Source organism: Aulonocara stuartgranti, assembly GCF_965226115.1.
Source record: "Aulonocara stuartgranti genome assembly, chromosome: 22".
Taxonomy (NCBI): Eukaryota; Metazoa; Chordata; class Actinopteri; order Cichliformes; family Cichlidae; genus Aulonocara; species Aulonocara stuartgranti.
Genome location: NC_138957.1, coordinates 15,595,132 through 15,620,209, shown reverse-complemented (window position 1 = coordinate 15,620,209; position 25,078 = coordinate 15,595,132). Strand labels below are relative to the sequence as shown.

At 40.8% G+C, this 25,078-nt stretch overlaps 1 protein-coding gene across 2 annotated transcripts; it reads left to right on the top strand.

The window, feature by feature from the left end:
* Positions 1 to 346: 346 nt before the first annotated feature.
* Positions 347 to 23,976, top strand: LOC309699295 (oxysterol-binding protein-related protein 3-like). 2 transcript variants are annotated; one of them, XM_082522261.1, is made up of 22 exons: positions 347 to 446; positions 10,343 to 10,533; positions 10,872 to 10,988; positions 11,695 to 11,748; positions 11,851 to 11,964; positions 12,158 to 12,310; positions 12,408 to 12,498; positions 12,630 to 12,733; positions 13,303 to 13,392; positions 13,512 to 13,683; positions 13,829 to 13,953; positions 14,066 to 14,191; positions 14,811 to 14,904; positions 15,788 to 16,023; positions 17,033 to 17,170; positions 17,502 to 17,565; positions 17,943 to 18,021; positions 18,114 to 18,258; positions 18,766 to 18,910; positions 19,029 to 19,155; positions 21,477 to 21,599; positions 23,075 to 23,976. In XM_082522261.1, exons 2-22 carry the CDS (start codon positions 10,471 to 10,473, stop codon positions 23,169 to 23,171), a joined length of 2,457 nt encoding a protein of 818 aa, XP_082378387.1. In that variant the 5' UTR covers positions 347 to 446; positions 10,343 to 10,470; the 3' UTR covers positions 23,172 to 23,976. The 2 variants fall into 2 exon arrangements, with proteins under 2 accessions (XP_082378387.1, XP_082378388.1); XM_082522262.1 differs by lacking the exon at positions 347 to 446 and adding an exon at positions 543 to 579.
* The last annotated feature ends 1,102 nt before the right edge of the window (positions 23,977 to 25,078 follow it).

Here is a 25,078-nt window from a genome sequence, read left to right as displayed (position 1 = left end):
TTTGACATTACACCTCCTTTTATGTATTAAAGTACCTCAAACTTCTTTATACTTATAGAAAGGGGAGCTACACTGCTCTGGCCTACTTAAGATCATGTATGTGCCTCACAATAAAGCGCTTTGAGGTGACAGTTGTTGTGATTTGGCGCTGTGTAAATAAAGCTTAACTGAACTAAAATAAAATGATAACATACAACACGTAGACCCCAATGTTTAACTCTCACCTTGACTCTTCATTCGGTGTTTGAGGCGTATGTGTACGTCAACCTGGAGTATGTCAACCCCGCCCCGATTTTATCCTCGATTGCGATTGGCTGAGATGGACGTCAGTCACTCCTTCCCCCCCTCAGCGGCCCCTCCTCACCCGCGACACTCTGGCAGTAAAACGAGGCTGCTGGCTGCTTGCTACTACCGGGAGAAGATGCACTAGCTTTCCCCACGGAAACGTAAGCATGTCTTTTTGAATTATTATTATTATTTTCGCTTTCTCTCGAGTGAATTTATTCGTGTGTTTTTTTCTATAGTTGTTTAGCTTCCGCTGGCATTAAGCGCTGGGCAGCGTTCTCGTGGCGGCTGTCGGTGAGTGTTTCGGTGCTCACGTTAAAAGTATCGCTTTCGATAGAATTATTAATGGGCACCTCCAGACATCAGGTTCTTAATAGACGTGTAAGGATCGACTTATAGCGGGTATTTTTATAGGGGCGGGGGGTGTTTCGAGCGCATGGGATATCTTGGTAATTTTTGTTTACCCTGACAACTTTGTGTTGCTGTGCTGGCAGCAGGAGCCGAGCATTGCCTTTTGGTGCACTTAGACGGGACACCTGTGGTTCCCACTTCCCATGGAGTCCTGTCCTCATGAATGCATGCTTCGTGTAACCAATCCGCACTGGCTGCTTCTCTGACATCAGTGTCATCAAAATATGTATTTATTCATTTACTTTATTCAGCTTGATTATATCCGATATTTACATTGTAGTGAAGCTGAGATTTAATCCATGGTTTAATAAAATCTTTTATTTATTTGATAACTTTAATTGAACCAACACTGGATATTACACATACTTTTCAAAAAAACAAAAAACAACACCCCCCCAAACCCGACATAAACCTCTTTTTCATATTAAAAACAACCTGGCCAAATAACCTGGCAATTATTTAATAATGAAAATAATTGTTGTTTACTCACCATAATTCATGACCCTCTTTCGTTTTTACTGTAGAACAACTAGACCATGCACCATCTAGCCCAGACAAGATGATTTTAAGCACGAGTGACGATGGCTGAGCCATTCACAGTTTGGCTGTGGGTACACAGTGCCAGAGCAACATTCAAGCTAATGTAAACACAACCACAGCCCTGAAGGTTTTTGTTAACATGTCTAACATCAGGTTTGTTCTGATGTTTTTTTTTACGTTGATCTGTTTTTTCACATGAATTTTGTGCTTGCTGAATATTCAATGGTAGCACGATGAAGAGCTGAAATACTGAAATTGATAAAAATGGTTGATTCAGTTTTTTTTAAATAATACTTTATGCTTTATATTGTAAGTTAAAGACCCTACAACATTAGAAACAAACCCCAACAATCAGACAACCCCCTATGAGCAAGCACTTGGTGACAGCGTTGGAAAAACTCCCCTTTAACAGGAATAATCTTCCAGCAGAACCAGGTTTAGGGAGGGACAGCCTGCTGTGATGGGTTGGGGGTGAGAGGAAGAGGGAACTACATATTTTGATTGTTGTTGTAACATAATAGATTAATGGTAATGGTACATGTAATTTTATCTTGCTGATAAAATAAAAAAATATCTGTCAACAAGGCTAATATATCAGCCAGTACCGATATGTGATCATTGGTTATTGTTATTTTAAGCATCGATATTGACCCACATTTAGAGAGTATATGAACAGAAAAACCTCTAAATGATTTACTTTCAGTGGCTGTTTGGCAAAACTGCTGGGCAGATGACTTATTTGAAAAGTTCATAATTTATCAGATTCATGAATGTTTTCAAACCAGTTTATTAGCACAAATGCCAGCTTTTCTAACTTAAGGTTAGTTGGGCAAAACACAGCATTTAAAAATGGCACCCTGTTCGTTGGGGAATTTGGGATGTTTCTGGCATTTAGAGATCTAATCTGTTAATCTCAGAAATAGCCGGCTGGTTAATGCATAAAAATAGTAATTCCTCAGGCCCTAGGCAGAGTATTAGCAGCAAGAGAGTGTCCATAAATGCGGCAATCTGTTTTCAAACCCATTTGTTGGCATGCGTCTGCCTTGGTGAAGTGCCCTTGTGCAAGATATTAATTTCCCACTACAAGTGATTCTGTTCCAGTCTGCTCTCCTGGCACAGGATCTCAGGCCAGAGGATTATTGCTCTAAGGGAGTCGGTTTTAAGTCTGTCAATCAGCTGATTCCTGTCCAGCTAAAATGTTAGGTTTTTTTGTCCCTGCTGCAACATTTTGGGTGCAAACATCTAGCCAGGCCTACGTGACTCGCTGAGTTATCTCTGTGTCACTTTCTCCTTTCTGTAACACCCACTTTAAAGCTGGTAAATACAGAAGACTCTTGTTAGACTAACACACCAAGTGGTTGGTCTGAGAATAGCCCACCTGTGGTTATATGAAGTTAAAGGATCTTATGTCTTACTTCCATGCCAGCCAGCTGGTCAGCACAGAGACTAGTGTGAAATCTTTTTCTGCTTTTAACACCACATGTTCTATAAATAGTTTGGTGTTTTATGTTCCTCAGATTTTTCATAAAGAATCAACAAACTTTATTCTTGGCTTTGCCTCTCTTTTTTTTTTTTGTATCCATAGCAACCAGTGATTGAAGCAGCAACACAAAGTGTCTCTTGTCTCAGCAGGAAGCAGACAGAGAGACATCTTTTGTGATGTAGCCTTTATAAATACACTGGTCAGGAATCTAAGTGCATGCTGTTTAGCTGCACATGAGAAATAATCAGTGACTGCTGAGTGACATATTGGGGCTGCTATGTGTATCTTTGATCACTCGCTCATACCCACATGTGTTTTTTGTTTTTTCTCTAACGGCACAAAGAAAATGGGCACTGTATTTCTTTCAGTGCTATCAGTCATGCACACTTGATGTCAAAGGTCAGATAAACTGTGCTGCTGCCACCATCTGATCACACCGTGTGCTGTCACACATGGGTTTATTTTTGTCACAGAATTTGGGGTATTGATGTCTGAAATGGCTAGATGAAACCTGCAAAAAGTGAAAATCTTTCTGTTTGCTAATAACAGGATCATGCACTGCTTCAACCCAGTGATTCTGACCAGTAATTCGTCATTGCTTTGTGAGTCAGTCAGGTAAAAATGGAGAGCAGATATGAAAATGATGTGGACTGTTGGGTTTTTTGCAGTCCTGTTGTTGCAAGAGTTTGTGGTTGAAAGCAGATGGATTGGCTGGTAAGTCATGGTCTGTGTGTTTGCCATGCCAGAACTGGAAACTCCAGCCTTACAATTTCTCAGGCTTCAGCCTGAAACCAGTGAGCAATCACTGTGTTGCCTGTAGTCATGTTCAAATTAAAAGAGAGGACATTCCTGTGGTCTTCATATTATGGCTGTAAAAGCATACTTGGAATTCTTCAGGAATACTTTGAATGAACACAAGCGTTGTAATCTTGTGGGCATCTGGTGAGTCTTGAATGGGAAAAGCATAGGCTGCATATCAAAGATGAACGTAGCTTTCGGGTCTGAAAAATCAAGCCGATGGAGATGTCTTAAACTTGGATTTTATTTAATGTCCATTAGGAGGCGATTCTTCTGGTTTCAGAAAGAAGTCTTATTCTGTAAAAGTGTATATGACCCTCAGCTCTCCTGAGCCATGCACTGGAAAGTTCAACATACCCACAGGATCTTCCCATTATCTGAATTCAATTACCAGGTCATGGTCATTTGCTAAATTCAAAGTGTACTGGCAGCAGAGTTGCCAAGGAAAGGAATTTGAAAGTATGCAATGGGGAAAAATATGAACACATTAAACACACAATACAAATTGAAAGCAACACAGCGGTATGTGAGAGGAAGAGTGCTGCAGTGTTACAAAATGTTTGCGGTTTAAAAAAATATTTTTTAGCCTATTTGAAGTCAAGAAAGACAGAATAAATGATAAATGATAACTCTTTAAGTTGTAATCAGGCCTTTAAACTGTGATCTTTGTAAGCACGTTCTTACTCAGTTTATGGTCTCAGTCATTAGTTTCAGGTTGTATTGAATGCACCATTCACCTTCTGTAATGTCTGTCCCCCATTAGAGTATAAAAAGGATGATAAGTCCTCTCCCTCAGTGCCCTCTGCAGGTTTCATAATAAGACTTCACTAATCAGTGGGTAACTTGACCTTGACTGCATCTATCTTTTAGGTAAAGTCTGTGAAAATGGCTACAAGAAGAATAATCCGCTCTTGTATTTACACGTCTGACTTTTGTCTGTTGAATCTGTGTGTGTGTGTGCTCAACTAAAAGCTGCTTTAAAGTCCAGTCTTGAAGTTTAGGGGATAAACTGTTGTCATTCTGGGCCTTGTAGGTACTTTTTACTGAAGTGCAGTGTGCAGAAAATCCACAATATGACAAACGAAGAACATATCAGAGTTATATTCATTTATTGTTGTTAGCCCAAGCAGCTCTTGCGCTGCTCAGTGTCTAGAGTCTAAACACATTTTCCATTTGCGTTTGTTTCATCTCTTCACAAAATGACAAATTCTTACCCACAGGGAAAAAAAAGAGTCACTTTTACATCTCCTTTAAACCTTTTATTCCCCCATTAAGCCCTTGTGACTCAGCAGCGTTGGCCCTTACCATGAGAATGACCTGTTTCCATCTTGTGAGATCACTTACAAGGTGTTGGGCCATTAATGATTGACTCACATTACATAAGACTGAAGGTAAAACCCCAGCACTTCTAGTCTTACAGTGCAGAGGCCTTGGTGAGATACAGTCCTACGGTAATCAGTCAGCTGAGCTAAGTAGAGCACCCGGTGGGGTGTTCAGGGACTCGTCTCATAGAAGCCAGAAAGGCCTCCGTAGCTGATAAACTAATGCACAGCAATTGCTGTGGTTTTGCTCTGAGAAATGTGAGTTTCTGCTGACATATATGAAAGGAAAACAAAATGACAGGAATGGGAGGGAGGCAATGTTAACCATGTTTGTTCAAGTGGTACTTGATAATTCTTCATTCATAATCGCCACATATTTTGCATGTAGCTTTTCAGTGAGCCTCAGATGTTGTAAACTTACTGTTGAGGCCCTGAGCTCCTACATTATATGTAAATGCAATGTTGTATGATTGCATTAATCTTTTGTTGTTTACACTACATACAGGTGTATTTACATCGCTGTGGTATGCTGTTGAGCTGTGCAGTAAATTCATAACATATTTCTGTGAAGCTTCTAATGCAGCTCAAGATGCCAGACATGTCGCAGCCTGAAAATTGCAAACAGAACAGCTTGATGAGCTAAACTGAGCTCCCTGAGTTTATAATCTGAGGGCTGCTCAGATATGTTGTCTGACCCTTTAGCCTGTGCAGTAGCTGTGAAGTAAGTGGGCCGTCCATGTGCTTCATTCTGCTTTTAGCCGTGTGTTTACTGTCGCTAGCCTTGTGTTTTGGTGTGCCGGGGGTATCGAAGCGCGGTGCGGTGCGCATTCTTTCCTGTTGATGACTCACGTCCTGAGCATGGGACTGACTGCAAGCAAGGGGAACCACAGACTACACACACGCTCATAAACCACCAGAGCTTTCTCAGTTTGCAGCTAGCAGCAAATCCAAACAATTACACCCATTTGCATACATTCGGTCACACGCAAACCTCAGAGGCATTCCCTTTCCTCTCACATGCACAGTGTACTTCCACAGAAAGAGAGGGCTGTGCAAAAAGGGAGTGCCATTAACGCACAGATACAAGCACAGCAAGGTTGGAGCATGCCATTTGAGGTGAGGAGACGAATGAATGTTGCATCACATGGAGCGTTGGTGTGTACATTTAAGGCATCAGGAAAAACTCCTTAAACCTGTCATGCAAAACTAGGTCTCCTTTTTATTTATTTTGTTTTACAATTACTAGATTGGAGACATAGTGGCTGTGAAAAATATTCAGTCACCAGTCCAAATCCTTGAATTCAGGTCTTCCAATCATGTCCTTTCCCACGGGTGTATAAAATCAAGCACCGAGGCACGCAGACTGCTTCTACAAATATTTGTGAAAGAGCGGGTCACTCTCAGGAGCTCATTCCAGCGTGGTACCGTGATAGGATGCCACTTGCGAAATTTCCTCACTACTAAATATTCCACAGCCAACTTTTAGTGCAAGGTCCAGAAAGATATGGATGAGCGAGTTTCTTGTGGAAGAACTTGCCTGGCCTGGACTTGATTGACCTCGACCTGATAGAACACCTTTGGAATGAAACTGCGAGCCAGGCCTTCTCGTCCAACATCATAAATGCGCTTCTGGAAGAATACTCTGAAATACCCATAAACGCTCCAACACCTTGGAAAGCCTTCCCAGAAGAGCTGAAGCTGTTATAGCTGCAAAGGATGAGCTGACATAATATTAAACCCTGTAGATTAAGAATGGGATGTCACTGAAGTTCACAAGCGAGTGAAGGCAGATGAGGGAGTAGCTTTGTGTCATTGACACATTTATTTATACTCTTACCTTCCCTTGAAGCCAACTTCACATGGAAACATTGGAAACATTGTCAGGCTTCTGTGCTCAGAGCTACTGCTGTGTGCCACAAATGAGTTTATTAAGGATATCCACTCTCAGTGACATCATACAGAACCAAGAGAAAAACCTCCTAAAATTTAGGGTTTAGAGCAGTTTAAACAAATGTTTGGCTGAAACTGATGTCATACACTATACAGGATACTTAGACCTGTTGGCCAACAGTGTTTGGGGGTACTGTAATCACATTACATTTTCAGTAACGCAGTAATGTAACACATTAATTACATTACAGTTACAATTATGCTATTACTTGTGTCAGTTCTTCAGTTGTCCAGGCGGATAGAAAAAAAAAATCAATCAAACAATCTTGTTTTTCTTCCTGTGCACTTGTGCTACAAGCAGCTGATTTCAGTTTGTATGCGGGAGGAGGAAAACAGTGGAGCGGTACTGTGGTAAAGCTGTTGAGGAGTGGAGACGTGAACATTACTTTTATTTTTACTGCACAAAAGGACGAGAGGCTGATGGTAAAGTGGAAACTGCGTCCATGACAAAAACGACTGCATTGTACTGCTAACACTGCTTCAGCTTTTATCTTTGTGCTGTTGACTTTTGTTCAAAACTAAAAGAGAGCTCATATGTGTGTCCACCTTAGGATAGGTTAGAGTTTGTGTTGGCGTGTGAGACTGTAGCCTATAGGCTTATATTGTTTACAGGTGCTGGTGTGTTTCAGGGCATTTTTACAGACTAATAAGAAAATAATTCCTCTGTGATGAGCAATTAGATAATGTGCTGTAGGGCTGCACGATATTAGGAAAACCTGCGATGCGCGATAACTGTGATCAATATCGCGATAACGATATGACTTGCGATAAAATAAATAACAAAAAAAACAAATACATAATTTCCGTTTTACTGCAACAGTTTTATTTAAAGAAAGCTGCTGTATTAGCAATGTAACAACAAAGTGCACTTTAACATAACTTAAATTATACTGAAAATTATCTCAATGCAGTTGTTCATTCAGTTGTTCACTCACCAAGTAGTTATGATGCAAGTCGAAACTGGAGAGGAAACTTTACTGTAGTGCTTGCGTAGTTTTCAGTTTGGCTCAGTTCAAACATGACGGTCTTGCGGCATGTTTCGTACATTTGTGGAATGGCGACATGGGAAAAGTAGTTTTGTGAGGGGGTGTGGTATCTCTGGTCCACTTTCTGTATCAGACTGGTGAAGCCCTCTCTGCTAACTGTATTTATAGGCATCATGTCTTTGTCAAAAAATGTGTAATGGCCTCTGTTATTTCTTTGTACTGCTTCGACGTTTTCTCATAAGGAGTTCCACTTGAAAAACTCGGATACAGAGTCGGCTGTTGGACTGCTGTGCTCTTTGGCTTAACATTAGCAACATTAGCTAGCCCCGTCTTTCTGGAACTCTTCAAACAGTTCTCTGTGGTTGTATTGAAGATGATGGTGGAGATTAGTCATGTTTCCTCTGGTGGTTGCCACGAGTGTTCGGCAAGTTTTGCAGAGTACCTGTGTTTGGAGAACGTCGTCTTTATCAAATCCAAAGTACCTCCAAATAAGCGAGGTACTATTTATTTATTTATTTATTTATTTTAAATTCATAGTCAGTAGCGTTCTCGTCATGTGTCTTGCTCTCAGCCATTACAACTCTGACTTGTTGCTGCAGCGTTGTTCGCTCCCAACCTGCGTAGGAGGCGGGCCTCTAATCCATTTGATTGGTTAATGCCGTGAAGGGCTCTATTTGACTGGTCAAATGTGTAAAGGGGTTTCTTTGATTGGTAAATTCTTTAAAGCATGTGTGTAAACGTTTCAAGGTATCCAATTATCGCAGTTTACGCCGTCTTTTGCGATGGGCCCATCGCACAGGCTGATATCGCGATGACAATAAATTTTCGATTTATTGTGCAGGCCTAATGTACTGCATTACTTTTAAGACGTAATGTGTGACTTTTAAGAGGAGAACATGGAAAGCGATGTACCTCTGTTCTCATGATTATCTGCTCATTTTACACACTTCTTGAACAGTGGGCTTTGGTTATAACACTTGTGTTCTACTTTGACTCATTTATACAGGGAGTGCAGAATTATTAGGCAAATGAGTATTTTGTCCACATCATCCTCTTCATGCATGTTGTCTTACTCCAAGCTGTATAGGCTCGAAAGCCTAATAACTATGCAAAATAACTGCCCATGAACTGAGAAAAGTCAAGCGTGCAGCTGCCAAGATGCCACTTGTCACCAGTTTGGCCATATTTCAGAGCTGCAACATCACTGGAGTGCCCAAAAGCACAAGGTGTGCAATACTCAGAGACATGGCCAAGGTAAGAAAGGTTGAAAGACGACCACCACTGAACAAGATACACAAGCTGAAACGTCAAGACTGGGCCAAGAAATATCTCAAGACTGGTTTTTCTAAGGTTTTATGGACTGATGAAATGAGAGTGAGTCTTGATGGGCCAGATGGATGGGCCCGTGGCTGGATTGGTAAAGGGCAGAGAGCTCCAGTCCGACTCAGACGCCAGCAAGGTGGAGGTGGAGTACTGGTTTGGGCTGGTATCATCAAAGATGAGCTTGTGGGGCCTTTTCAGGTTGAGGATGAAGTCAAGCTCAACTCCCAGTCCTACTGCCAGTTTCTGGAAGACACCTTCTTCAAGCAGTGGTACAGGAAGAAGTCTGCATCCTTCAAGAAAAACATGATTTTCATGCAGGACAATGCTCCATCACACACGTCCAAGTACTCCACAGCGTGGCTGGCAAGCAAGGGTATAAAAGAAGAAAAACTAATGACATGGCCTCCTTGTTCACCTGATCTGAACCCCATTGAGAACCTGTGGTCCATCATCAAATGTGAGATTTACAAGGAGGGAAAACAGTACACCTCTCTGAACAGTGTCTGGGAGGCTGTGGTTGCTGCTGCACGCAATGTTGATGGTGAACAGATCAAAACACTGACAGAATCCATGGATGGCAGGCTTTTGAGTGTCCTTGCAAAGAAAGGTGGCTATATTGGTCGCTGATTTGTTTTTGTTTTGTTTTTGAATGTCAGAAATGTATATTTGTGAATGTGGAGATGTTATATTGGTGTCACTGGTAAAAATAAATAATTGAAATGGGTATATATTTGTTTTTTGTTAAGTTGCCTAATAATTATGCACAGTAATAGTCACCTGCACACACAGATATCCCCCTAAAATAGCTAAAACTAAAAACAAACTACAAACTACTTCCAAAAACATTCAGCTTTGATATTAATGAGTTTTTTGGGTTCATTGAGAACATGGTTGTTGTTCAATAATAAAATTATTCCTCAAAAATACAACTTGCCTAATAATTCTGCACTCCCTGTATTTGACTTTGTATGTGTAAAGCTCATTGCGTCTGATTCCATGTGAATTCATTTATATTGAGCTCATGGAAATGACTGTATTTGGATATTTATGGCTAGCTTCCTTTAAACACATCTACTTTGGACTTTAGGAATTTCAGAGGCAGACAGACGCACAGTGAGTCAGTGATTCTTCTGTTTTTATCTCGTCCTGATTATGGATGCTGCGTGCTGCTGTTGTGTTTAAAATAAACCTGTGTTGCTCTCACATGTTGTTTTTTTTAAACCTACCTTCTCCGTTCTCTGCAGTGCTGGATGTTGCAGTGGCCTTCAAAGGTCAGCGTGATGCTCCTGGCTGCTCGTCTGTGATCTCTGTTGCCACGGTTTCCAGAGATACAAGACAGCGGTAGGTGGAGGATTAGTCGAGGCGCAAAAAGATGACATCAACATCACCCACTCACAGTGACAGCAGCGGCTCCTCTAAACATGACGGCAGCCAGGTGTGTGTAACATCTGTATGTGTTACTATTGTGTGATGTTTAATTTGTTAAATTCTAATAACATCACGCACTGTGGTGCCCATCAGGCTATAAAACGTGAGAAATTATTAATGTGTTTCTGTGTGTCCATTGTCTCACTGTCAAACAGTTGAAAGTGATTCACTTATTTATGGTTGTTCACTGTGACCAAATTTTAATTGTTCCTACAAATGCGTGCCACATTCGTCAGGCGGAACAATAACTGCAGCCATAGTGTTTCTGCTGTGATAGTGAAATGTATACACACAACACAGTCATTCACTGTCTGTCTCATGCTTCGTTGCCCTGTTGTCCTGCAGGATAACTGGGAGATTGTGGAAGGGCTCAGGGGGGTTCCTGCCAGCATGCAGGAGCCTGAGAAGCAGGGAGGCTTCCTGCTCAAGAGAAGGAAGTGGCCCATGAAGGGCTGGCATAAGGTGAGGGCCTCTGCTGGCTTCTTAACGCATCAGACTGCAGCACTGCTTGTTGTTACAGGAGACTCTTAAACCCTTCTGCTACTGCTGTTGATCCTTTATTTAAGAGTCTTAGACTAAAAATGTTAGTTGTAGTGCAGCATTTTATGTAATCTTTCTATGATGCATACTAGTATGATGCTAGTGCTAGTATCCTGATTTGTTGTCTGTACCTCAGGCTGTTTCCACATTTCCTCCTCCTCCACTTTTTTAGCTCTCTGTATTTCCTCCTTTCCATTCTTTTGACTCCCAGCTGATTACACTGTAAACCTGACTCATCCCCCTCCCCTTCTGATCTCAGTGAGTGTAATCATACTTGGAAACTTTTTCCTTGCGACATGATGGAACAGCCCCTTTAACAGAGCATAGTTTACCTGATAAAGAGGCCTTGAGCTCTGTCAGCGCACTCTTTTATTTAGCTTTCTCATTTGTAAAATGCAGCGTTCCCATAAACTGCTTATGTCAATATATGATGATTATCTTTAATCATTTGGGTCACTTATCTCACTTCAGTAATAAAATTTAAATGTCAGGTTCAAGAGAATTGAAAGGGACTGTTGTGCAAATCTCCACAGTCTGCATTGTGTTTAATGGTTTATATACGCAGTAATTAATAGACCATGGCACGTCTGTAAATAAATACAAATTAATTTATCTTCTTCCAACATAGAGATACTTTTTGTTGGAGAAAGGCATCATGAGATATGCAAAGCGGGAAAGCGATGTAAGTATTGTTTTATGACTCCATCTGTCTCTCTTCTGTATATACAAACTTATGCACAAGTTAAATGCCAAGTGAAAAGTGTTTTATTTATTTATTGCACAGATTAGTAAGGGGAAACTACATGGCTGCATAGACGTTGGTCTCTCTGTAATGTCAATCAAGAAAAAAGCCATGTGCATTGATCTGGATACGGAAGACAACATCTACCACCTAAAGGTAACTCTTGAGACATTTAGTTACATTCCCCGTTATTTTTCTTACTGCTGTTTGAGATGTATCCTCACTAGCAAGGGCCTCAACCTCGGCAGGTCTTCTCTTTGATTTCCTTTGTGTGTTTCATAGAAAGACACCCGCAGGAGCTTTGGTTCTTCAAGTTTGCCTCAAGCTAATTTGACTTTGTGGCTTCCAGGTGAAGTCGCCGGAGCTGTTTGAGGAGTGGGTGTCAAAGCTGCGTCATCACCGTCTGTTTCGGCAGAATGAAATAAGCATGTATCCCCACGAGAAGCATCTCTTCCACCCCCATGCGACATCCTCTCCCTCTCTTAATGAATCGCTTAGGAAAGTAAGTTGCCCCAGTCCTCTTGTGTAAGGAAAAAAAAACATCCTTGGGGATGTGTTGTGCAAATTGTGTATCATCCTTTGTCATTCATCTCAAATAGAGGGCGACTCTTACCAAGCAGTCGTCAATCCACCAGTCTAAGATAAACTCCTGGCTCCACTCCTCAGACGACATGGACAAGTGCTGTAAAGGTCGGTTTGTTTGTTTCTGTCTTCTTTCTTATTTCTTACCTATCACAGCATGTCTTGGTGCAGTTAATCTTTTATTTCTGTGCCTACAACTTTGATCTAATAATACCTTCTCTTTTTTTTTTCTTTTTCAGACTTGGAGGACTGTGAGTCGTATCTGCTGGAACTGAACCTGCTGCTGAAGAGCATGGAGGTCCTGCACCGCACATACTCAGCTCCAGTCATCAGTGGACTACAAGTGAGCACAGGCACTCGGATTAAGCTGCCATTAGTGGTTCTTTATAATAATCAATGTGTTTCCCATATAATTAAAGTCAATAATACAAAAGCAACTTAGTTACCATGCTGGTGGGGAACATAGACAGGAAGTGGTGGGTCTAAGTTGTTAGTAGCCACTGAAGTTTCACAGTAAAAGTTGGTGTTTGCCTACAGGTGGATAAATAACATATTAAAAAATGCTTCTTTTTATTGCTAAATGTATTTACAAGTTTATGTTTGGGAAATGTAGTTAAAGCTGTTTGCTGTAGTGTCCACCTGCTTTTCAAAGAGATTAGTAAGACAAACTGTTATGTTAATAATACAGGCTTTCCACCAGAAATGTTAGAGCTGGTAGTTGGCAAGGGTGTGGAGGAGGATACAGTAAATTCATTGCATTGTCTTTTAAAAAAAACAAAAAACTGCGGAGGGTCACATTAGGCAAGATGGGATGCTGGGATGGGAAAACACTGGTGGAAACCCTGATCTTGGAATTCTTCTAAGAACTAAGTAATGTTGTTACAACCTCAAAATATGTCTGTGGTGCCACAGGCAGCTACTTATGAGATCCCCAAAAAGGAGAAGAGGCCGAGGAGGTGGCGGTCCAAAAACAATGGCAAAGACACAAAAGCCACGCTACAGGTTCACGCCCTGCTTCTTATTTTTTTCCTCTGCTGCTTATGCTTTGATATAGTTCAGTCATTAAATGGTGGGAAAGAAGGGAATGTAATGTCTCACTTTTGTCTGTATTTGACTGCCAGGTTCCAAGCTGTATCTCCTCCCAGCCCCAGTCCCAGTCCTATCGCCTTCATGCCTCCAATCCAAATCTCTCCACCGCTGAGTCAAACACCCAAGAAGTCTGTCCTGAATCCCCAGAATCACCTGCAGATGCTTCACATCTGCAAAAGGACTTCTGCCAACTAGCCAACAGCAGTGAGTCCTTTCCTGGTTTACTGTAGATTTAAAAATATGCTTTTTTTGTGTGTTCACTGCCATACGACAAAATTGTTTCCATGACAACTCAGTATTTGCTGTGTCCCTGCTTATTTTCCCGTCTCTGACATTTGCCTTTCTCCAGTCCACGTCAAACTGAAGTCAGCATTTAGTTCCCTGGTGGCAGAGAGAGACAGGCTGAGACACACTATTGACCTGCAGCCCACCCAGCCTGCGCATGTTGTCGGTCTAAAGACCGCCTATGCCTCAGTGAGTGACACCGGGTCAAATTCTATGGTCCTGTGGAATTACACCACAAATACTCACAATACCTGACAAGTGGTCTGATTATACTCACCTGGTGTCTTTTTATCCAATTCAGGATTCTGTAGATGCCCCACAGTCCTTGGTGCACCAGGTCTCCAGTGAGAGCAAAGGATCAGAGTCCTTAACGGAGTTCTTTGACGCTCAGGAGTACCTCCTGTCCTCTTCCTCTTCTGAGAACGAGGTCAGACATCATCTGCAAGATCAACTGCATCTCCATGTTCAAAACGCAATAAATGATCAGCTGATTCATTCCAACGTTGTTCCCACACAAAAAGTTTGGCATGTCCAAAATATTAGTTAGTTAGTTTTTGTTGAATATTTAGCCACGTTTAACATAATCGGACACCATTATAACCATTTATATATGACAGAGAAATCGTAGGTCTGCTTTTGTTCCATAACACACACATTATGGAAATGACTTGAAAAACACACACAGATTAAACAGTTTCTGTGTAGAGATTTAAAAAATAATTATAGTGTAAAACTAAAAACACACGCAAAAAAAATCAGCAACACTGTTTTTGTTACATGGTTGGTTTTTCTAAAACTTAAAGTCAGGGTAGAGGGAGGTGTAGAAGTGTAGATTTCTCTCAACCAGTTGAATGAATACTCAAAGACAATTCTGCAAATGGGATTTAAAAAAATGACTGCCTAACTGAGCTTTACTAACATGTCACTCCTAAAATGTTCTCCTCTATCCCGATGATGCAGAGGCTTTCTAGATCTGTGTGCTTTTGTCCTTTGATTCAGTATCCTGCTGGCTCACTGACCTTTCATCATTGATTTCCTATCTCAAGGTGTCTGACGATGACTCGTATATAAGTGATGTCAGTGACAGTGTTTCCGTGGATACCTACAGCAATGCTGGGGGGAGTGAGAGGCACAACTCCGGTAAGTAATAAGGCAACAAGCTGTGCATCTGTGAGAAGTCATTGTGACACCCACTGTGTATGAAAAGCTGAATCCTAATCTGAAATTTGTAGTTCAAATCATCGTCATAATGTAGTGAGGAGGAGAGGAGAGAGGTACAACAGTGAGTGTCTACAGCCATCTGTACAACACGGTGGAGGCCCTGTCGTGGTTTAGGGACTAATTTTGGGCCCAGAAGTGCTGGCGATGTAATAACATCTGCAAAAATTATACTGTGTAAATAAGGAAAGGACCTCTAGGGACATTTTCCGTGACGTAACAGCATCAAATAAATTATTGATGCCTAGTAACAGTAAGATTTCATACTGATATTTTATTGATATGGATACTGACATTTGTTATGCTTTGAAAATGTGACCTATGTTGCATTCGTGTGGACAATTTTCAGTACATCCTTAACCAGTTTGGAGCTAATACAATCACTAAGTATCAGTGAAATAAATCTTTGGCTCCAAAAATGTGTTGAAAATCGGCACAGACTCCCAGACATGTTTACAAACTCAGTGCAGCGTTGTTTAATGCAGTGTGTGACCGGCATGAAAGCTGTGGTTTTTAATCTTTTCACAAACAGAAGGAACGACATTCCTGCAATCAAATCATTCAGTCCCAAATGCAGTTTTCCATTTTTATTAGTTTCCCCATTTGCACCAAACTCAGCCTTGTAGGTCGTCTTCTTGGTGTCCTCCACAAGTTCGTGTATACACTTGGAATCTGCATACATAATCATATTAACATATAAACAAAACAAAAAAACACTCCTCCCATGCAAACATCAGTGTTCACTTATGTCTTTTAAAGCCATGCATATTAATCTGTCTCTTACGACATCGTATTTCTTCTGTAGTGAGCAGCGTGGTGACGCTGGCTCGTCGACGCTCCACTCTGCCCTCTCCCTGTCCCGCCAACAGCGTGAGCCTGTGGAACATCCTGAGAAACAACATAGGCAAGGACTTGTCCAAGGTGGCCATGCCCGTGCACCTCAATGAGCCACTCAACACTCTGCAGAAGCTGTGTGAGGAGCTGGAGTACAGCGAACTCCTGGACACTGCTAATCAGACTCAAGACCCCTACCAGCGCATGGTGAGTGGGAAATATTTTACATGTGGACTACAAACCGGCACATGCAAAACATTCAAATTAGCATGTTCTAATTTTCCTGAGACACTTTTGAAAGTCATATTCACAGAGTTATTTTTACAAGAGTTTGAGGTTCAGATCCTCTGACAGGCATATTAATAACACACCTATCAGACATAAGCTCTGTGCTCTTCCTCAGGAAGGTAATGTGATGTTTGTTTTGTATAATGTGTACTTTTTCTGGAGCCGTCAATAAATATTTAATTACAAGGAAGTCACTCACATAAAACATAAAACGATACAAACTGTGGTGTATTACCTTTAACACAAATTCATATTTAAAATAGGGTCATGTATGAATGCACACACACACAGATTTTGCCTCTGTTAGTTTCTTCTCTGACAAATTCCTATACACAGTTTTATCTTCATAGTCTGGGATGTGAATTTTTTGCAGAAACCAATTACAGGCTCATTCCATGGAAGATAGTGAGTGCTTCCTGCCTGAGCCCACCCTGCTCACAGCTTTTTGTTTTTTTTCTTTTGTAGTGAAACAATGAATTTGAATTTGACCTTCATACTATGAAAATTATTGGACTTTCAGGCCCTCAAGTATGTAAAGGTCGGCTGAAATTTGACAACTTCTGCTTTATCTTGTTTCATTAAAACTGCAACCAAATCAGGTCTTGTATCAGAGTGCAATGTAAAAAGGAGAGCAGCTACCCATCCCATACAGGGATATGACCCATGCAAAAACTCACCTTTGAAGTTGGTTGTAGGTACAAAGATGTTCTGACGGGAAACAAAAATATTATTTTACTTCTTAGTGTGGGTTTGAAATTGATTGAGCTCCAGTGTATGAGGGGGCTCAAGCTTTCCCCGTGGCTGACTCTGAGGGTGTTTTTGACATATTTATTTTTTGAATAGAATGACAGAGTGGGAACATCTTACTGTTCTTGTTTGGAACCAAGTGTCATTCACTGAGCCATCCCTTTCTTCCTTCCTTGTGCAGGTGTATGTTGCTACATTTGCAATATCTTCATATGCATCCACCTACTACCGAGCAGGAAGCAAACCCTTTAACCCCGTCCTGGGAGAGACGTACGAGTGCGACAGGCCTGATAAGGGCTTCAGGTTTATAGCTGAGCAGGTAGAAGTCACAAAGTTTACACATTCTCTTCAGACTGCACACAGCTGCTTTGTCATCTCTAAGTTAATGCAACTGTCAAATTATTTGTGACAACTTCATTAGATTCTGTTTACAAAAAGTGGAGGGGAACATATGAATGCCACTTTCTTTATGACTCTTTTCACAAAACTAGCCTAGTAGTAGCAACAAATGTAGGGCAGTGAAATGGTGCCCTGCGGTGATCTGATGCTTTATTGGTTGTATAGCTAGCAAAGAATTAACTTTCAACTTACAGACCCAACCTTTTCATAAAGGACCTCATTATTGTTTTCTTTTTCTCCCCACTTTCCAGGTGAGTCATCACCCGCCTGTGTCAGCATGTCATGCTGATTCAAAGAACTTCACCTTTTGGCAAGGTGAGCCCCGCAGGGATTATTTGGAATAAACACCCCACATCCACCCTCTTGTCTGCCTGGGCTTCTTGCAGATTACACCAGAGCTCCCACACCTTGTTCCTGTGTGTTTGCTGCATGCTGTAGATTTTACATGTAGCAGAAACTAGTGTCTTAGCCGATCTAAATAACCTCATTTGACCATCATCTTGTACCTTCCTATCATGTGATAATTAACTGCTTAGCATCATTGCTCTCTATAAAATGACTCTATTGATTATACTAATATAGCTTGTGGAAGCTCTGATGCATTCTGGCGCGTTGTTAAAAAATAACTGAGCAGCCTTGGGTAGTCAGAGAAGCTACAGATTGTTCCCTTAATGCTCTATTGTTCTCTCCAGATGTTCGATGGAAAAATAAATTCTGGGGAAAATCCATGGAAATCGTTCCCATGGGAACCACCCGTGTCACGCTACCTGCGTAGGTTCTTTACTTTTTTCTATTTTGTTGTGGATGTGTAATGAGTGCAAGCTAAATGGTGCATTGTGTGTATATGTGTGTGTTTTCTGCAGGTTTGGGGACCATTATGAATGGAACAAGGTGACATCCTGCATCCATAACATCCTGAGTGGCCAGCGTTGGATCGAACACTACGGCGAGATGGCGATCAAAAACATCAACAGCAATGTCTGCCAGTGCAAAATTACATTTGTTAAGGTTAGTACACAAAGATGCTGTGTGTAAGCCACCAATATTAGAGTAAACTTTCCCCCCCTTACTGTTTGTAATATTATTTTGCTAAATACATGTGATTCTCTGTCATGCTGTTGTTATTAGTAATTTTAACATGTTATTTTTTTTTTTTTATAAGCTCCCTTATCATCTGAGCAGGCTCGTAAAAATGATCCACGCTTGTTATAAAATTACTGCTCATTCAAATGTCCATTTCTTGCACATAAAGCCATAATAGCAGTAGTAAGCCAAATTCCTTCAACGCTAGAAGCTTAAACAGCACCATCTACTGGACAAAAAAGAAGCTGACCTGTAAAAAAAAATAAATGTCAGAAAAAGTAACAATGCTGCAGTTTCTTTTAAATTTAAGAGGATTCATTTAGGATTTAGTGCATAGTTTGTATGATACAAATAATGTCTGCTTTTGTATGGTGTAATGTATATGTATCGTGTCCTTCTTTTTAAAATGAAATATAAATATTTCCTTTTTAGGCAAGAACATGGAGCTCTACAGTGAATGAGATAGAGGGTGTGGTTACAGATTCAGATGGAAAAGTGGTGCACTCCATATTTGGAAAATGGAACGAAGCAGTGTTTCAAGGGAAGCCACCGTCTGCCACGTGTATCTGGAGAGCAAGTAAGTGAGGAGTCGCTGGAAGTGTCGGTCACACTGTCTTGCACCGCTTCAGTCAAAGCGCACAACTGACCTGAACATGATATTAGAGCTGCTTGTTTTTATGTCTGTCTGTGTTTAGATCCAATGCCAGTGGACCAAGAACAGTACTACGGCTTCACCCAGTTTGCGGTGGAGTTAAATGAGCTGGACCTTGCTTTAAGACCTCTGCTGCCCCCATCGGACACGCGCTTCAGGCCGGACCAGAGGTTGCCACTCTTTGTCTCTCATTCCTGTGTACACACTGTAACATTGAGAATCTCAGTTTGTTTTCTTAGTCCTGATTACAATAAACAACAAAAACAGATGGTCTTATACAATAGATAAATTCAAAGCTGTAAAATCTGACCATTTGGTTCCATGAGCTTCTGGGCCAAGTCTGGCTTTGCCCATGTGGTGTGAAGCAGCACAAGGCAGAGGTATGAACATAACCATAGCAACAGCTATACTAGTCTAGATCCAGAAAGATGAAGAGTATTGTGTATGTCCTTGCTTGTAGAGAGAGATTGTCCTTTAAACATAGACTGTATATAGAACATGAAATCATCCATTAATTACCGAGGCGTCGTCTTCAGGTCTCACGTTGACTATTTTGGCTGTCAACAACTTGGTGTTTTGAAACTGGATGTGATGCACTATATTGCCAAAAGTATTCACTCACCCATCACCAAGCACAGTACAAATCATCAGATAGAGTAACTGGACTCTAGGGCAGTGGAGACGTGATCTCTGCATTGATGAATCATACTTCTGTCTCTGACAGTCTGATGGATGAGTCTAGGTCTGGTGGTTGCCTGGAGAAACTGACTGCATTGTGTCAAGTTTGGTGGAGGGGGGCTTATGGTATGGGGGTTGTTTTTCGGGCATTGAGCTCAGCCCCTCATTTCCAGTCAAAGGAACTCTTAATGCTTCAGCATACCGAGATATTCTGGACAATTTCATGCAGCCAACTTTGTGGGAACAGTTTGTTTATGACCCCTTCCTGTTCCAACATGACTGCACACCAGTGCACAAACCAAGTTCATAAAGACGGTGATGAGCGAGTTTGGTGTGGAAGAACCTGACTGGACGGTACAGTCCTGACCTCAACTCGATAGAACACCTGTAGGATGAATTAGAGCAGAGACCGTGAGCCCGGCCTTCCAACGTCTGGGCTCACAAATGCGCTTTTGTAAGAATTCCCATAAACACTCCTAAACCTTGTAGAAAGCCTTCCCAGAAGAGTTGAACCTGTTATAGTTGCAAAGGTGGGCTAGCATTAAATTAAACCCTGCGGATTAAGAAGTTCATATGTTCATACATCGGTGTGTGTGGTTTTGGATCTGAGAGTTAACTCAGATGAGTTCAATATGTCAGGATCACCTCAGCTGGCCTCCACTGTTTGATAAATATATCTTGTTGAATTCTCAGAGACTATGTTATTTATTCTTGACCTAGCTGTGGCTGTAATACGTTGGTGGGTCAAGTTTGAGCCACTTAAAAGTGATACACAATTTCTTTAAAGGAATTATTCCTCTCTTCCTTCACTGCCCTCTGGTATTTTTGTGTGCCTTTAATATCTCATACCAACATATTGTAGGTATGGTTACCAGCATGTGGCTGACATTTTCCCCAACATTTGTTTGCTTGTGTTAAGCTAATTTTTGCCACGATTACTAGTGTCTGGAGTTGGCTATCGTGTGTACTCCTGCACATATTTCTTCCTGCCTATCCTCTGGTGTCTATTTATTTCAGCTTCCCATCTTGTTTTTATCTGGACTGTATTGTTCAAATTTAACTGAGAACGTACATTAAGTTTTGCATATTTAGTATTGTATACAATAGGTTTTAAAAGAAGTTTGTGTTAAGGAGTTTCTGTTTACTTTATCCTCCTTTTTCACTCTTACCATAATCAACAAAAACAACAACATATTGTATTCTCTAAGATTGGAAACCAGAGATCTTGAGTATAAACACATTAGCAGATTGTTCACAGACAAATGAGTCTGAGAAACGTCCCCTGCTGGCCATTACAAAGAATGCACATTGCCTTTTAAAAATGCATTTGCTTTACTTTTCAGACCAGGAAGTTGTGTTCATCTTTTATGTACAGTCTAATATTTTAAATGTATAGTAAGTTTTTTTTTTAATTACTTGTTCAAAAGATATATTCCTACTGTCCTAGAATAGTTGAATAACTCTATAAGTATAATAGCTCTATAAGAAGGGACATGTTTCAGTGAGTCAACATAAATACATAAATCTTTGTTCTTTCATTTGAATTTGAGTAACTAGAAAATGTTTTATTAACATGAATCCAGCAGGTTTACAAAGTTGTGTAACAGCTATCCAGTGATTAACTACCAACGTTATGTTATTAAGTGACATCATTCAGAAGTTAATATTGTTACAGCGGCATCAAGTCACTTCCGAAACTGCACGAAAGCTGGAGTTTTTCTTTTTTGTGGAGGTTGGGAATGGCACTGACAGACAGCAGGAACAAATCTGCACTGATCCCCACCCTGACTGTGTTTCTGTATATTTATTCCAGGCTGCTGGAAGAGGGGAATGTAGATGGAGCTGAGGAGCAGAAGCAGAGAATAGAGCAGCTCCAGAGGGAGAGGAGGAAAGTGCTGCAGGACAACAACATGACACACCAGCCACGCTTTTTCAAGTATGCTCTCTTCCTTGTCTGTAAGGTCTTTGTGTGCAGTGTTTGTGTGTGTTTGTTTGTTTGTTTGTTTGTTTGTTTGTTTGTTTGTTTGGTTGGTTGTTTTTTTTCCCAACATAATCCTGGGCTTGTTGTAACTCAAAGTACAGATGAGGGTAAAATTATTAGCTCCTGTATGAAATTTAAAGTTTTTATCATAATGTTCCTTTTAGCAGAGCAAATGATTTTCAACATGCATTTCTAAATGCACTAGTTTTCTGTTTGCACCCAATAAAATAATTATTTCAGGAAAAAACAAAAAATACAAGGGTCAAAATGATCAATCCCCTGAAAAACTGAACGTTTTATTAAGCTATAGCACAAACAAAGCTTAGAGCATTTCAGAGTTAACCTAATTTTGATTTTGACTTTATCTTTCAGCCTACACACAGAATAAAAACTTCAGTAAGGGTTTGAGCGGTCACTTGAGAAAGCATCAGGTCAAAAACAAAAGAAATCAGTTTAGACTTTAAAGAATTGTTGCTGCTCACAAAGCAAAGTAATCACAGTGTTTCCAAGTGTCAAGAACTGTAGTGAGAAGTATCAAGAAATTCAAATGGAGCCACAAAGTACAGAACTAACCTGGCAGAGGTAGAAAGCAAAAGACTCAAACTAGTGAGAGATCTAAAGAGCCTGGAACTGCCAAGACACTAATGAATGATTTAATCAAGTTGGGAATTGTAGTCTCAAGGAAGACAATCGCTAGAATCCTGCCAAATCCTGGCCAAAGAAACTGTTTATATTTGGAGAACATAGGGAGAGGTGTACAGCCCAAAGAACGGTGTCCCCACAGTGAAACACGTTGGTGTGAATATTATACTGCGGGGACGCTTCTGGAACAGAGAATCTCATCAAGGTGGAAGGAATCATGAAGAAGATAATGTGAAGATAATGAAAGAAAACCTCAGCGGCACAATTATGTCTGAGTCATCACTTTGTCTTCCAACACAACAATGACCCAAAACATGGGTTGCTCCCGGTGAAGACGTACCTCCAGAAGACCAAAGTGAATGTCATTAACAGACCTGCACGATGCCCTGGAAATCTGTGGGGTGATTTGAGACCAAGGTCTGTGCCAGAAGACCATCAAATCTGGAGGCGCTTAAAGGTTTGCCAAAGGAAAAATGGGCTGATGATGCTCAGGAGACGTGAGTGAAACTAGCTGAAAACTACAAGAAATTACTGCAGGCTGTTATCCAGCAAAAGGATACACTGTTACTATAACTGACTAAAAAATGTTTTTTGTGTGCAAAGTAACGTAATGTAAGCATCCAAATAAAACCAGGATGTTTGGAGAAATGCTTTATAATATTTGGGAAATGTTCACAGGGGAGCTCATTTTTCTATCTTCATCTGTAGTTCCTATTTGTAATTTTGTGGTGCGTCGGTCAGTATCTGTCAGTCATACTAATTCATGATCATTTGTGTTTTGCTGACAGGAAGTCTAAGGATGACACTTGGGTGAGCAACAACACGTACTGGGAGATGCGCAGAGATCCCGGATTCAGCAAAATGGACTTCCCTGTGCTGTGGTGAACTTTGGATTTAACCAAACGTCTGCAGTCGACTTATTATTAAGAGGGAAGTATGAAACTGAACTGAGGGCAGACTCAAAGTGTCCTGACCTGCCTGTGTAATGTTCCATGTCAGTGTAACCTGGATCCACACTTCCTGCTTCCTCTTTTAGAACTGAGCACAACCTATAGAACTTTTATTGGTGTGTTTTGGTTTTTTGTATTCTTTTTTTTCCAATGGTTCTTCCTAGGCTTTCACTCCTGTAACTGTAATTTACATGTAAGCGTAGACTAAAGGTGCATATCTGTATGTTTCACTGTATCTCTGCTTTTACCAAAGTGCCTTTTCATTGCAGTGCTGCATTCAAGGAGCTGCTGTAGCAGTTTTGCACTTTTATTCAGACTAAAAATGTTTTAATGATGTCAGTATGATTCTTAGCTGGAGAGAAAATGATGGTCAGGGGCTGATGGGAACTTGTGCAGATGTTTTGTTTTTTTTTTTTATCTTGCTCATGTGCTCCATCGAGTTAACATCGTGACTCGAAGAATTTCTTATTATTCCAGCTGATGCCCGATTAGAGATTCTTGTGATAAACAGGAGTCCGTATGCTGCCTTGTTATAATCAATCCTGTCATGGGATCCTGTGCACAATTTTTTTATTGAGGAAATGGCAATGACACTCCATGTTGAAAGAAGATTAACTCTACAAGGGATGGACAAGTAATGGTGTCTCACTGGTTCTTGTTTGCCTCACTGCCAGTCTCTTCAAATGGTCATCAAAAAAATGCCCCCTCATTGAAATAAACTTGGCACATAAAGTAAAGAAGCGTGTGTTTGGTTGATTATTTCTTTGTTGCAACAAATGCTTCTTGGCAATAAATCTTACACAGTGGGAGAGTCTGTTTATTTCCACTTAAATTTGTAAGGAAAATGCATGAGCAGCAGAGTTGAGTACGTGAATTACACCCCTGAAAGGCTTCTCTACCAATGCCAAAGTTTTTAGCTTAGCTTTTTCTGCTTTTTACTCTTATTTTGTGTCATTTATTTGATTTGATAAATAAAGTCTGAAGAAACAAGACATGCTGACAATTTAATATTTATATATTTGATAAACAGGGGGCTTATTAGCATGCGGAAGAATCGTACACAGCCACAACAGCCTACGACCTCCTCCTGCTGGTCAGCAGCTTGGTCACACACTGCATTGGGCTTGAGGCAGGCCATGCCATCCTCTCTATCCCCACATTCTGGAGGGGAAGTAGTCTCTGATAAACCCCGCTCTGTATTGGTAGGGTTTTCATCTTCAAGGAAAAAGTTCAGTCCCAGAATGTGAAAGTATTAGATTACCACTGGTTGCAGAATCTCATGTCAATATGTCTCTGCATTTTGATTGCCTCCAATGATGACCAGCTTGTTTTTCACGTGAAGGAGATCCCCCCCCCCCACACACACACACAACAAAAGTTGGTATCTCATCGATGCAGCAATCAACATAGCGTTCCCTGCATCTTCTCTACGCTTTGACCCTTTGATCCAACTGCTGTATGAATGTTGCTGACTCCACCTGGGGTGGTCAACCTCAAAACAAGATTCAATAGCAGAATAAGCTGCCTGACGTTGGCAGAGAAGTTTTTCATGGGCACAACCCACAAGTGCATTTTCCTCACAGATGTGGCTCCATTTAGAGGAAATAAACAGGCTTTCCAAAAGTATTACATTTATTAAAATAAAAGATAAACATAAAGTTACTTCGTTTTTGTACTAAGTATAATTATGTGTGATTTAGCAGTCAGCAGATAAAGCAGACAATAAGGTTCAGTTATGTCCTTTGATAAAATAATTTGACATGCTCGGAAGTACTGCACTCCCATTTTTTTTTATTCCAGCTGAGGGGACTGATAAGGAATGGGAAGGACAGCTACAGGCAG

Coding starts and splice junctions, on each gene's coding strand:
- LOC309699295 (XM_082522261.1), top strand. CDS start 10,471: ATGACATCAACATCACCCACTCACAGTGACAGCAGCGGCTCCTCTAAA. Junction 19,156..21,476: donor CGCTTCAGGCCGGACCAGAG/GTTGCCACTCTT, acceptor TATTTATTCCAG/GCTGCTGGAAGAGGGGAATG. Junction 21,600..23,074: donor CACCAGCCACGCTTTTTCAA/GTATGCTCTCTT, acceptor TTTTGCTGACAG/GAAGTCTAAGGATGACACTT.